The sequence below is a fragment of the Argopecten irradians genome, chromosome 3, assembly GCF_041381155.1.
Source record: "Argopecten irradians isolate NY chromosome 3, Ai_NY, whole genome shotgun sequence".
NCBI lineage: Eukaryota > Metazoa > Mollusca > Bivalvia > Pectinida > Pectinidae > Argopecten > Argopecten irradians.
The window spans coordinates 33,498,581-33,512,984 of NC_091136.1; the positions used below are offsets into that span (position 1 = coordinate 33,498,581).

General features: G+C 33.4%; 1 protein-coding gene across 1 annotated transcript; it reads left to right on the top strand.

The window, feature by feature from the left end:
• Nucleotides 1-1,384: 1,384 nt before the first annotated feature.
• LOC138318314 (adenylate kinase 7-like) lies at nt 1,385-10,406 on the top strand. Its single transcript, XM_069260572.1, has 16 exons — nt 1,385-1,544; nt 2,181-2,354; nt 2,853-2,961; nt 3,355-3,449; nt 4,665-4,775; nt 5,015-5,098; nt 5,282-5,367; nt 5,611-5,701; nt 6,051-6,128; nt 6,390-6,539; nt 6,993-7,121; nt 7,509-7,749; nt 8,339-8,683; nt 8,888-9,027; nt 9,231-9,389; nt 10,016-10,406. The coding sequence occupies exons 1-16, from the start codon at nt 1,461-1,463 to the stop codon at nt 10,052-10,054; spliced, it is 2,115 nt and encodes a 704-aa protein (XP_069116673.1). The 5' UTR covers nt 1,385-1,460; the 3' UTR covers nt 10,055-10,406.
• The last annotated feature ends 3,998 nt before the right edge of the window (nt 10,407-14,404 follow it).

A 14,404-nucleotide genomic window follows, 5' to 3' on the forward strand; every position in this document is an offset into this window, starting at 1 on the left:
GATTGAGACACTCTCAGGCACAAATGTTTTTACTGTATTCACCGTAATTGGTGCCCAGGGTGCTTAAAAATTTGTGGCCGTTATTAGTGAGTCAAAATGTAAGTTGTGGACAAAAAAGTCTGTTATGGTAAACATGCATATGCCTTTTGACCTTTGAGACATTTCATCCTATCTAGATTCACATGTAATAGACTCGCAAGTTCATGTAATATGCATGGGATACAGTGCTGATGTTGTAAAACATTGATAAATCCTTCTCCAGAAAAAGGGAGGGGTGCTTATAAGCGGAGGCTCAGGGGCTCTAATCACGGCAAATATGGTAATACATAATGTATAAAAAGTAAGTTTGTTTGATTTGTGAATTGCCACATGAATAAGAATAATAATATATTTCTATCAATTCAATAACAAAGATTACAATTGTAATACACTCAACAATGAAAATAAAATGTCATTTATATGGTTTAAAAAGAATTGATTTTTTTTTGTATATTCAATATAAATATATATACCCCTGATGTTTATAATAAACTATTTACTGTTATACATTTCAAACAGATTCCAATATTATTGAGGTATTTGTGCGAGAATTGTCCAGCATTTAATATTCTGCAAATAATTATAACACTCTTGTGGTTGATAAATCACTACTTGTCCTAGAGTTCTGCATGGATTGTAACCAAATTTGGCCACAAACATCCTTGGGGGAAGGGGAACAGAACTTGTATAAATTTTGGCTCTGACCCCTCAGGGGCAGGAGTGGCGGGGCCCAATAGGAGAAATAGAGGTAAATCCTATAAATGGCTACTTGTCCTAGAGTTCTGCATGGATTGTAACCAAATTTGGCCACAAATATCCTTGGGGGAAGGGGAACAGAACTTGTATAAATTTTGGCTCTGACCCCTCGGGGGCAGGAGGGGCGGGGCCTTATAGGGAAATAAGAGGTAAATATTCAAATTCCTTCAGAAAAGAAACAATGAACCTGTCTTCAGAACATGACTTGACATTACAAACCAGGTGAGCGATACAGGCCCTCTGGGCCTCTTGTTGTTTATATATATTTTCTTTTTTATTTGTTTTGATATTTTTCGTAGAATATAATGTATTTCAATGTGTTTTGCATAACCTAATTTCATAATCAAATTTTTAAATCATTAAAATGAAAAAATTTTAATGTTTTGAATATAATTTTCTTCCTCTTTGTTTTTAAACGAAATATTTTGAAATGAAGATTTCATCACTAATCAACATAGCTAACCTGGATTAATCTTTTCCAATATTGGTTAATTGTATTGAAAAAATACATTTACACACATTCACATTCATAAGAAGTTGTTCAAAAGTGACTAGCTGCATGTCTCATCATTTTTTGACGCGCTACCCAAAACCGGAAGCTGATATAAACATATTGGAGTTATCCCTCTTGCCGTCGTCCATAGTAACAGATCTACACACTCAATATGGCGGACGAAATGGAGAAGCCGAAAAGTAAACGAATCTTTGTGAACCATTTAGATCAATATCAGGGAAAGAACTTAGGAAAGGTAAGTGAAGTTTGTTCCTATATATTTATTTGATATGTCTAATCATGGTTAAAATGTATTGTCTAAAGTAAAATTTCCATATGCATGCACATAAACATTCCCCCGTATTTTCCTTCGTTTCTACAGTGTCTCTTTAGTAAACAAACCATACTGTAACCTAGATTCATTGTGGAAGGTTATGCAGAACAATGCGTGTCGATGGTGCACATGTCATGCTTACTACAAAGAAACATGTTGTAAATTACTGTGTAGTAACTGCCAGACTGCAAATTGAGACCCGTAATTCAATTTCTGTTTCTGTCTAAAATCCGAAGGGTTCTAAATGTCAGTAGTCATGTCAGTAGTCAGTACTCACCATTTGGCCTACTGTCGATATATGTATCTTATGTCTATAGCAAAGATAGATAATTCGGACTTCATAATTCAATGCTACCGATTAATCTCTTTATTCAATTCTATTTCAAACGATATGTCCACACGAAAAGCTTAATAAGAAAAACATTAAAAGTAGCCTAGTATTAGGCCTAGTACATGTGAAGAAAATTAAGTGTTTTAAAACAATAAACACAATTTAAGTATTAAGGAAACAATCTGATGTATATTGATGTCTATTCATAATTTTCTTTTTCACTTCAGTACCTGTCCCGATGTGTAGTAGGGGCATCCCTCGAGGAACCAGAAGAAGAAGATGATGCCAGATCCACCAGCAGTTCTCTTGCTCTGTTTAGTAAAGAGGGCTGCTATGAGGTTGTTGGAACACTAAAGGATAGGGAAGCTCCCAAACCAGATTTTGCCAAGGAAATAATTGAGGTAATACATGTACATACTGTGTATATAAATTGTATATGCATAGACAATAGACAATGTTTATTAAACCAATCAAGGTCCTGCACAGGGCATTTACATACAAAACATTTATGATTACATAAAGTAGACATCATACATGACAACCTTTAAAGTGCATGTAATGTTTAGTAATGTTTTAAATTACAATAAGTATAGTTTCTTCCAAATTGTAATAGCTAGAAGTTGAGTATCAAAAAGACCACATTATCTGTTCACATGCAGATATGTGAAGAGTTTATATACCTTTATGGTACTACAACCAGAAAGATGATGTTTTATTCATAGCAACTGAGCAATACTCATCAAATAAGATCAAACTATAACTAATAGGAAATCCAGTAATAATTGCAGACCTTCATAGGAGAAAAAAAATATGTTAAAGAAATGCTACAGTATATATATATCAATTACAGGTACTAATGAGTAAATACACTATATTCATTGTGTTTGTGTTAATTTCAGTTTGAAAACAAAGACCAGCTATATGAACACCTAGTAGAATGTGATGTGTTGGTGTATGATATTACCGAGGATCCAGACCAGATTGATGAGGCTGTGTGGGCAGTATCAGGTAAAATATAACAATTACAATACAGTTAATTATTATTAAGTCACAAAGGCTGGCATATTTCATACAAATTTAGCATTAGCTGTTGTGAGCTACGGGTATATAATCGCAACAAAAAATTGTTATAGAGTTGTATAAGAATCAAATCTCCTTGGGGATTTGTCTGTTGTTTGACAATTTTATTATGTTAGTGTAATTTATACAAAACAAACCATGCCCAATTAAACAATGTTTCTTCAACAAATATTGATTTCCTGGTGCATGACTTTACTGGTAATTGCACATGCACTATGATATGTATTTTGTCTTTGTTTGTTATTATTCTATTTTGTAAACTTAGCTTATAAATGACTATAAGATGTGTTGAACAATAAGGTGATTTTTCCTTGTTTACAGAACTTCACTCAGATCTTGATAAAATTGAGAAGCCCAAAATGTTTATTTTGATTTCCTCTGTGATGACCTGGGCCAAAAGCAAACCTCTTGATCCTGTAAGTATAATGGGGTCAAAGATCCAGAGTCTTAAATAACAACCAAACAACTCATTGACTAGGATAAAATAGTGAAATAAACAATTTGAATTGATAATTATAATATATGTTCATATATGCATAAATTGAAATAATATTCTTTATCTTTTGAATTTTAGAAATTTTTTTCATTTTGAATTCAATATTTTTATCCATTTTTTAATGTGTAGTTCTGACAATGGAAAAGAACCGGTTAATTATGTACTTTTTAACTAGCAATTGTTTTCACCTTTATAACATCAGAAAACTTGAACAATAGATGAATTCTAGCTATTTTTCCTTATGTAAGTCTATGAATCAGATTTCCCTTCAATAGTGATTCATTTCCCATTTTCAGATTGATGATGAGGTACTTTAAGAAAAGATTAATAGTTCAATCATACAGTGTATATATGCTATTGCAAATGTATTCCATGTATTATATTCAAAGTATTTAAAATATTCTTCTTTATTATTATATAAACATTAGACAGTAGTTTTCTACATTGCATGTACTTTAAGTTTGTACATTGTACTTGCATTTGTGTATCAAATCTGATAATCAGTCCAATGTTTCATCTTATTATATTTTAAGATTAACATTAACCCCACATATTGGTAAAATGTAAGTCATTTAAAGTAAAGAATTATCAGATATGATAATATAGTATTTTACACCGTGCATGATCAGAAATTAAGCTATTGGAATTTTTCGAAAATTAAGCTATGTCTTCAAAAAAGATGATCCAGCTTTTGATATATTGGAGAACATTAAGCAAGGAAATGACATTTGTTGGAGTGTACATCAAGTAGCCTTTTACTGAATCTAACTAGAAATGAAAACTAGACAACGATATTAGTTCTACCATATAGACTGCTAGTTTAGTGAATATATTATAGATTATAATATAACCAAATGCATGTACATAACTACCTGTATTCCTGGATTGTCCTCCTTGATATGATTTACAAATGGTCTTAAATAATAAGAAAAAAACCGCATTGTCCCTTTTTGATATTCTATTCAGTATTCATACATACCATTAATTGTTTGGAACAAAAACAACAAATTTACTATGATACTTCTTAATTACCATCAACTTATTTATTTCAAGAGTAGTGAACATTTTGCTGGGCTATATTTTTTCTCCACAAATTTTGTTTCTGATTTGAACCTGATATTTCTCTGGTTTTCAGGATGATCCAGAAATCCCCTTCACAGAGGATGACTACAGACGTAGGAAGCCTCATCCCAACAACAAGGAACATATCAGTGCAGAGAAAACTGTCATCAAGATGGGCAAGACGGTGGGTACTCAGTCTAAAGTAAATTAATAAAGAAAATAATATAAAATAATATAGAAAAAACTAAGATTGAATCAGTAAATATATCCCAAACTGAATGTTGGCTAAGATTGTTACACTTTTGAAATTTTATCGTTTGCGTGAAAACTCAATAGAAGGTAAGTTTTGGGATTACTTTTTCAGTTATTCATTTTGTATATCATATTGAAATATCGTTAATATTTTTTAATATCATTTTACAGAACAAAGCCAAGCTTGTTACATATGTTGTGGCCTCTGGTCTGACATACGGAGCAGAAGAAAACATCTTCCACTACCTGTTCAAGGTCAGCATTTGATTTAGTCAAGAATATATTAATTGGAGAAAAGCTTTCCTGTATGCAATATATCCTTAGCAACCAGATTCAAAATTCATTATTTGTTTATTTTTTAATGATTTATTGTTAAGAACAGTAGTATTGAATGCAGCAGTGAAATATAATGTAATAATGGTGAATTTCCTGTTACAGTCAGCCTGGCACAATGCTCCACAACTTTTATGTTTTGGAAATGGACAGAATGTTATACCCACCATCCACATCAAAGACTTAGCAGGGTAAGCTTTTAATCACACAGGTCAATTCTAGTTTCTATCATACCAGTATAAAAAACAATATCAAACTAACATCTGCATTTATTGTCTAGATAAGGTATCTCCATGCTACTTTTGATGATGCTAAATTGTTTCAAGATGCTTAAAAAATTAGGAACTGTTTCTCTTAGAAATTGATTTTCTAATTTTACAGTGTTTACTATATATACTTCTTCAATAGTATTGTATCTTACTAATCATTTACAGAGTAATACAGAACATAGCAGACAGCAGACCAAAGGTGCGTTACCTGATCGCCAAGGATGACGCACAGAACACGCTGGAGGAAATTGTCAAGGTAAGCTGTAGTGTTTCTGTTGATGTACTTGCTATGATAACCCAATTACAAGCAAAAACAAAAGTCTTTCGAAATAGAGTAATAATTTAGCATGAAGGGGAAAAAATTACTTTTGTCTGTATATTGTTATATGATAGTCATTACATGTATTTGTAACATGAGGTCAGACGATCTTGTCTGTTCCATTAAATCATTTGATTTGGGTTGATGCAATTTTTGTGTTTCTCAGATTTTATTGGATAAATAATGGGTTCTACAATTGCAGTTTTCATCAAAAAAAGTACTGTATTGGTAATCAAAATAGAAAACCAATTTATACATACCGGTATGTGTGATTTTTGTTCACCAGGCTGTGAGTCAGAACCTTGGTACTGGCAAAGTCAAGATGATTACAAAGGAAGAAGCATTGCTGAGCAAAGATATCGAGGTAAAAATAGTCAGAATATGTTATTTAGTAAGATTTTTAGCAATGAATAAGTTACATCTCAGAAAATATTTGAAATGTCATGCTATAAGTTTCCTATGGATATTTCAAAGTACAAATATACTATGATTTTATACATCTGTCAAAAGTTTGTTTTATACAGGGTATTCCAAATTTTTGTGTACTGTGGATAAACATGTACATTGTATATCTATCTATACATGTATCTTGAATCTTTGATAATAATGTAATGATTTCTTACAGCAATCTGACTTTGACCAGCTACTGGTGAACCTGAGAATGGACGCAGTCAATGTAAAGGAGAACATGAGAGTGAACTGGGCAGCCGAGACTGGCCTTGTAGAAAACATTCAACAAATTATCAAGGAATACAAAGACTCTCGCAGGCTACAGGTAAATCAATTTCAAAAATCACCTGTCAATTGAAACATCCATAGAGAGTTAATTTTTGTGTTTTGTTTTTGTTTTGAAGGTTTTAGTTGATAACTAAATGAATGTATATAACTGTCTGGACGTTGAAGAAAAATAAGAAATCTACAGCCTTATTACAAAGTGTGTTGCTTCTGCAGTTGTTCTGTAAATCAATACCTGGTAATGTAGATTTACAGTAGAATTGTCTCATATTGATTGTCTGTTGCATTTGCTATTATTATTTGTGGAAGAGAAGAAATTCTACTTCTGTATCAGTGATATTTACATTAATGTGCAAAATTGATGTGAATTGTATTACCAGAAAAAAAGAAAGAAAATTACACCAGCAAATGCATTACCAAAGTAGTTGATGGGGAGAAAGTGTTGATGCTGTTATTCCACAGAAGCATAAGTCTGTACTATGTTTTGTTTCAGCCTTTGAGAGTGTGTATACTGGGACCCCCAGCCTCTGGCAAGTCAACAGTTGTTCAGCAGCTTTGTGAATTTTACAAACTTCATCACATTAAGATTAAGGATGTTGTGGATGAGGCCATGGATAATCTGGTAGGTATAAGACCACCAGCCTATCTCTTGTTTTACTAGACCATTATGTGGTATTATAGATTCTTTGTTAACAGAAACACTCATGGAATTGCAATTTTCTTTAATTTATAAGCTTAGATCAGTTTTATTACCACAATCAAGCTACATAAAATTTTATTGTTGTTTATTTTTTCATACACATTTAGTCCTTTGAAGTAAAGCTTCATGAAAATTGAAATAAAATATTTTTGGTAGATAATGTTGATTTGATAAGCAATAGAAGCTAATATATTAAACTTACCAAAATTTAAATCTTTCTATAGCAGTGGTGTAATTATAAATTTTAAATTATTGGAAATAAAGATTGAGGTTGACATGTAATATATTGGTATTCCTTGTCACTACCAGAATGCCACTGCACGGAGAGCAGACTCAGAAGATCAGGAGGATGATGACGGTAAAGCTCAAGATGCCCAGGACCTTATCGACCGCATCAACGAGGGCAAGGACCAGGCAACAGGCAGACTAGAGGACCAGCATGTCATCCAGTTCTTCAAGGACAAACTCCTCTCCATGTCCTGTCAGAACCAGGGCTTCATCATCGATGGATTCCCAAAGACTATTGAACAAGCCAAGGAGCTGTTTGCATGTATGTACATTATACCTGGGATCAGTGATTTGTTTAGTCATTTTGATGGGAGTTGTACAGCTATATATACAAATCTGTGAAATGAATAGAAATAAGTTATGGGATAATAAGTTAAAATTAGTAATTATTTTAAAGACAAAGTAATAGGACAGAGCTGATCAGAAAAAAAAATGTATTTCTAAGTTTTTCCTCAAAATTTGATATTTGATGTTTTTCTTCAAAATTTGATAATGCTTTAATTACAAATTTAAATCAATAATCATAATAAAACTACATTGTACAGTACAATGTAGCTTTATTATGATTATTTTTTCTATTTTCTCACTTTTACTTTACTTTTAAAAGTACAGTACTTATAAAAGTAAAGCAAAAGAAGAAAATATCCAACAATGAGAAGAAGTGATTTAGTTTGGGAGTCCTGATGAGAAATAAAAATGTGAAAGGAACAAAATAAATTTTGATCTGTTAATTTGTTTGCGTTTTAGTTATGAAAATGGTTGATTTATGATTATAAGTTAAGATAATGTCGAGATCTTTTATCACCTGAGATGGAAATGATTTGTGATGAGACAATGTTCTTTCTTCACAGCTGAGGATGACGAGGAACCGGAGGAATCTGCTAAGGCTGGAAGCTATAATAAGTTGTTGATGCCAGAGTTTGTGTTTAATCTTGAGGCCACCGATGACTTTCTGCATAATCGTGTCATGAACCTACCAGAAAGTGTAGTTCATGGAACACACAACACAGAAGAAGGTCTGATACGGAGGCTGGACCAGTTCCGCTCCATCAATAATGAGGATGAAACTGTCCTTAACTATTTCGATGAAATTGAAATCCACCCAGAGAAAGTCGATGTCAACAAAGATGAATCCCAGATGATGAAAGACACTGTTGAGAAACTAAAAAAAATCATTGGAGCTCCTAGAAATTATGGTAAGTATGACTGACTGTAAGAATTTGTACAGGCATGAATTTTTTTTTTTAATTTGTTGTTATGTTTGTTTTTTTTTAGACAAATATTGTGCCTGAATACATATACGACAAAACTACGAAAATTTTCAAACTAAGAGAATGCCATATAATAAAAACAGTTAAATTTTGATAAAAGAACATGAAACAGTATTTTCTGTGATTTAGGTCCCACAGCAGAGGAGTTGGAAGAGATGAAGAGAGTGGAAGAGGAAGCTCGTCTGAAACGCGAGACAGAAGAAAAACAAGAACGGGAAAGGAGGGAGGCAGAAGAGAGTGCTCTTCGTAAACAGAGACAAGAGGAATGGGTAAATATCAGAAGATTTAAAAATTGGTTCCTAATCATGGACAAGTGAAAGAATGGGCATTAAATTCCATTAGTTTTAGAACTTTTTCTGATTGTAAAAATTAAATGGAATGGTAACAATCAATTGAAATAAGTTGTTTTTACTATTTAAACAGTTCAATATAGGGTGGTTGAGTTTCATGTTACTTTTGTTTTGATTTGTAGACTCAGCGATTAAATGAGGTGAAGAGAGAAGAATATGAGCTCCTAGAGGCCCAGTCCATCCCATTGAGGAACTATCTGATGAAACATGTAATGCCAACCCTAACACAAGGTCTCATTGACTGCTGCAAAACTCGACCTGATGACCCCATTGATGCCTTGGTTAGTCGCCTTGTGTACTAGATCTTTAATCTGTACGATACTTATTCTGTATTTGCATATTTCAGAGTTATCTGCCCTTGCAGGTAGGTATTGATTGTTATATAATGTTTTTAAGAGTGTAACGTCATATTTTTTTAGAGAAAGAAACATAATCTTTGCTGACAAATTAATGGTGTAGGTCACAATATATACCCATCTGCAAGGGAGATAATTGTGTTATATACAAAAGGCGGAAACATTCACTCTACGATCGTGTATTAGGTGTCAATCCTGGTTTCAACTGTTGTTGCCTTAATATAGCCTGATATTCTATCACTAGCTGTCTATAGAGTCTATAGGTCTATAGGTGGTTATTTCCTTCTAAATCAAACTGCACCATCAAGACAAAAAGAATTAACACAAAACGCTCATATATGTTTTAAAATTGTTGGAAATTATTGTTATTCCTGATATTTTTTTTATTAATTTTGTATGGAAGAAATGGTTTCATATATCTAAAACATAAAACAAAGACTGATTTTTGTAACAGATGTTAAGATAATTTGGCCTCAATATATTTGTTCTGTATTGGTTGTGCCATCGTAATTATAAAGTCGTATATAATTTGGTATCGTTTCTGTTTTCAGGCCGAGTATCTATTCCAGAACAACCCACAAGTGGACTAACACCTCATCATGGAGAATTTTATGACTTTTAAACTGTGATCTTTAAAATGCATCATAAATCATCATAAACTTTTGCATTGAAAATGTGATTATGTTGTTACTAATCATTCAGTGCCTATAGAGATGTTTGGACAAGACTGTGTACAGGATATTTAGATGGATCCAAAGAATATATTGTGCTTTAATTGTATGAAATGCAGCGTTTTCACATCCTTCAGAGCATTTTAACTGTAACATATTGCTGGACTTTTGTCTGCAGATTCAGAATGTGATATTGTGATATATACCATGTACATAAAAAATTCAATGTTTATAAATCATTGAATACTTTACCATTAAATTATTACATGTTTTTGTTGTTGGGTGTTATTCTAAGATAATTAATATTGTGAATTGTTATTTCATATACCCAAATGTTGTAATTATTTAAAAATCTAATGTCAAAACAGCGATATGTTGAGACTCTAATGCAAAAAAAATGTTATGTTTGATGGACTATATACATCAAATCTCTAGGCCTTGTCTGGACCGATTTGATAGACTTTATACATGATATATCTAGGCCTTATCTGGATCAATTTAATTGACCATATATACAACAAATCTCTAGGCCTTGTCTGGACCGATTTGATGGACTATATACATGATATATCCATGTCTTGTCTAGATAGATTTGATAGACTATATACAACAAATCTCTAGGCCTTGTCTGGACCGATTTGATAGACTTTATACATGATATATCTAGGTCTTGTCTGGACCGATTTGATGGACTATATACATCAAATCTCTAGGCCTTGTCTGGACCGATTTGATAGACTATATATACATCAAATCTCTAGGCCTTGTCTGGACCGATTTGATAGACTTTATACATGATATATCTAGGTCTTGTCTGGACCGATTTGATGGACTATATATACAACAAAATCTCTAGGCCTTGTCTGGGCCGATTTGATAGACTATATATACAACAAATCTCTAGGACTTGTCTGGACCAATTTGATTGACTATATGTACAACAAATCTCTAGGCCTTGTCTTGACCGATTTGATAGACTATATACATGATATATCTAGGTCTTGTCTAGATAGATTTGATAGACTATATACAACAAATCTCTAGGCCTTGTCTGGACCGATTTGATAGACTTTATACATGATATATCTAGGTCTTGTCTGGACCGATTTGATGGACTATATACATCAAATCTCTAGGCCTTGTCTGGACCGATTTGATAGACTATATATACATCAAATCTCTAGGCCTTGTCTGGACCGATTTGATGGACTATATATATACAACAAATCTCTAGGCCTTGTCTTGACCGATTTGATAGACTATATACATGATATATCTAGGTCTTGTCTAGATAGATTTGATAGACTATATACAACAAATCTCTAGGCCTTGTCTGGACCAATTTGATTGACTATATATACAACAAATCTCTAGGCCTTGTCTGGACCGATTTGATGGACTATATATACATCAAATCTCTAGGCCTTGTCTGGACCGATTTGATAGACTTTATACATGATATATCTAGGCCTTATCTGGATCAATTTAATTGACCATATATACAACAAATCTCTAGGCCTTGTCTGGACCGATTTGATGGACTATATACATGATATATCCATGTCTTGTCTAGATAGATTTGATAGACTATATACAACAAATCTCTAGGCCTTGTCTGGACCGATTTGATAGACTTTATACATGATATATCTAGGTCTTGTCTGGACCGATTTGATGGACTATATACATGATATATCCATGTCTTGTCTAGATAGATTTGATAGACTATATACAACAAATCTCTAGGCCTTGTCTGGACCGATTTGATAGACTTTATACATGATATATCTAGGTCTTGTCTGGACCGATTTGATGGACTATATATACAACAAAATCTCTAGGCCTTGTCTGGGCCGATTTGATAGACTATATATACAACAAATCTCTAGGACTTGTCTGGACCAATTTGATTGACTATATGTACAACAAATCTCTAGGCCTTGTCTTGACCGATTTGATAGACTATATACAACAAATCTCTAGGCCTTGTCTGGACCAATTTGATTGACTATATATACAACAAATCTCTAGGCCTTGTCTGGACCGATTTTATGGACTATATATATACAGCAGATCTCAAGGACTTGTCTAGACCGATTTGATAGACTATATACAAGAGATATCTAGGCCTTGTCTGGGCCGATTTGATAAGGCTATATATACATCAAATCTCTAGGTCTTGTCTGGGCTGATTTAATAAGACTATATACAACAGATCCCTATGCTTTGTCTGGGCTGATTTGATAAGACTATATACAGCAGATCGCAAGGTCGTTTTGATAGGTTATATATAATATACATCAGATAGCAAAGCATTGTCTAGATCAATCTCTAGGTCTGGTCTTTGGACATTAAATCTAGGAACTGTCCTTTAAGCATCAAAGCTAAGCAAAAAATTTTGTCTAATTAACTAACACCGTTCCTAACTTTGTTTCGATCAGCCGAGTGTTCAATATCAGCCTTCGAATGGAAAGTGATGTGATCGCTCCATATTACACTGCTCTAGACCACAGGGATCTGAGAATTGCTTACAGTTTAAATAATTATGGACCCATCACAGTGTCCATAGACCATTTTTAGACGATCCATGTGCTCTATACCATTGTTAGTAGTGTAAATCCTGTTAGCCAGGTATATTATGTAAGTGCTTGTGATTTGGGTTGTGAAGGGAAGTGTCATACTGTGCCAGCATCATGATGGTCAGCTAGGTCAGATATCCCACTGGGTCAAGATAAGGCTTGACACTCTACCTCTATGAATAGTTGTTTTTGTTTAGTAGATTAAATGTACTATTTCTAATTAGTAATAACTATTTAGAGAATAAGATAGATATCAGCTGAAAGAGTAAGTTATGCAGTTTATGAAGATGTTTTTATTATCTTAAACAATGCGGTAGCTTGAGCACTGTATTAGTTTATAAGTCATTTGAGGTATGTAAAAGTAATTAAAGAGTAAATTAAGTAAATATGATGTGTTTAAAGTAAAACTAAATTGATATGGTTATAATCTAGATAATGTGTTCTAGGGATGATAGTTTATAGATTTTAAATATCATTATTGGTTTTGTCAGGAATTAGGTTTAAAGTTTAATAAGAAACACAGTGTTGTGGATTCTGGGGTCAGCCTGGGTTTTAGTAGGTGGCCTTAGGGGGTGACTTCTCTGAGGGTCACCATGCAACTTATATATATGTAAATTTAGGTGTGGCGAGCGAGCTAGAGCAGTAGAAGAGTAAGAGCAGGAAGAGCAGTAAGAGCAGAGAGTAAGAGCAGAGAATTGGAGCTAAGAGATACAAAACAGAAGAGAGAGAAACCTTTGAGTACAAGAGATATTTAGAGATTGTGAACTTATTGTGAACTGGATTTATAGATGTTGAATGGAAAATAAAACAAAAATGGAAAAGAACAAAAGTCTCCAGTGATCCGTTACAACAATTTGGTGGAGAATTCCGTGGTAAATTTCCCCTTACCAAAACTCACTGGAGGATTCCCAAGTGATGGACTGTGAAATGCAAAATGTTTATTCGATGGAGTTGGAGACACCCTACTTTCAGGAGGACTGATCACCCTCGATCTGCAAGGAGGGCCTGTCACAGATGCGGATTTAATAAAGGAATCCATCACAGATGTCCAGCCAGAGGATGTACATGTTACAGATGTGGGAAATCTGGACACTTTGCGAGGAAATGTTACTCAAAATTGGGAAGGAGATACCAGTTTCCTGAACAGCAGCAGGAAAAACACAAAGATGTGCAAAAGAGAAAGTCACCTGTCATCATGGCTATTCAAAGACATAGAGAAGAGGAAGTTAAGTCAATGAAAAGAAAGAAAGACGAAAATTTCTTCACAGAAGCTCCATTTAGTCAAATAGACAATGATGAACTCTCCAAAGTAGTGCCAAAACATTGTGGATTAAGAAACAAAATCAACGCATTGAACAAAGAGATAGAGGGAAACTACAATGAAATGGGAAAGATGGATAAAGAACTTGAGCAATACCAATATGAAAACTGCATGTTGGAACAAAGTGTTAAGGACAGTTATATACAAACTGTTGGAATCATAGAGTGTATTATAGGTCTTTTGGAAACCACGAAAACCAATGAAAGAAACAAGAAAATCAGAGAAGACACCTTGAAATTAGCGAGGGACGAAACATTAAATCGACTTAAGGAATTGCTTAAATTGGATTTTTGTTTGGGACATTTACCCGCAGTGAAGACAATAAAGAAAGTTTTAATGATTCGGACATAGACAAACATATATGTGACT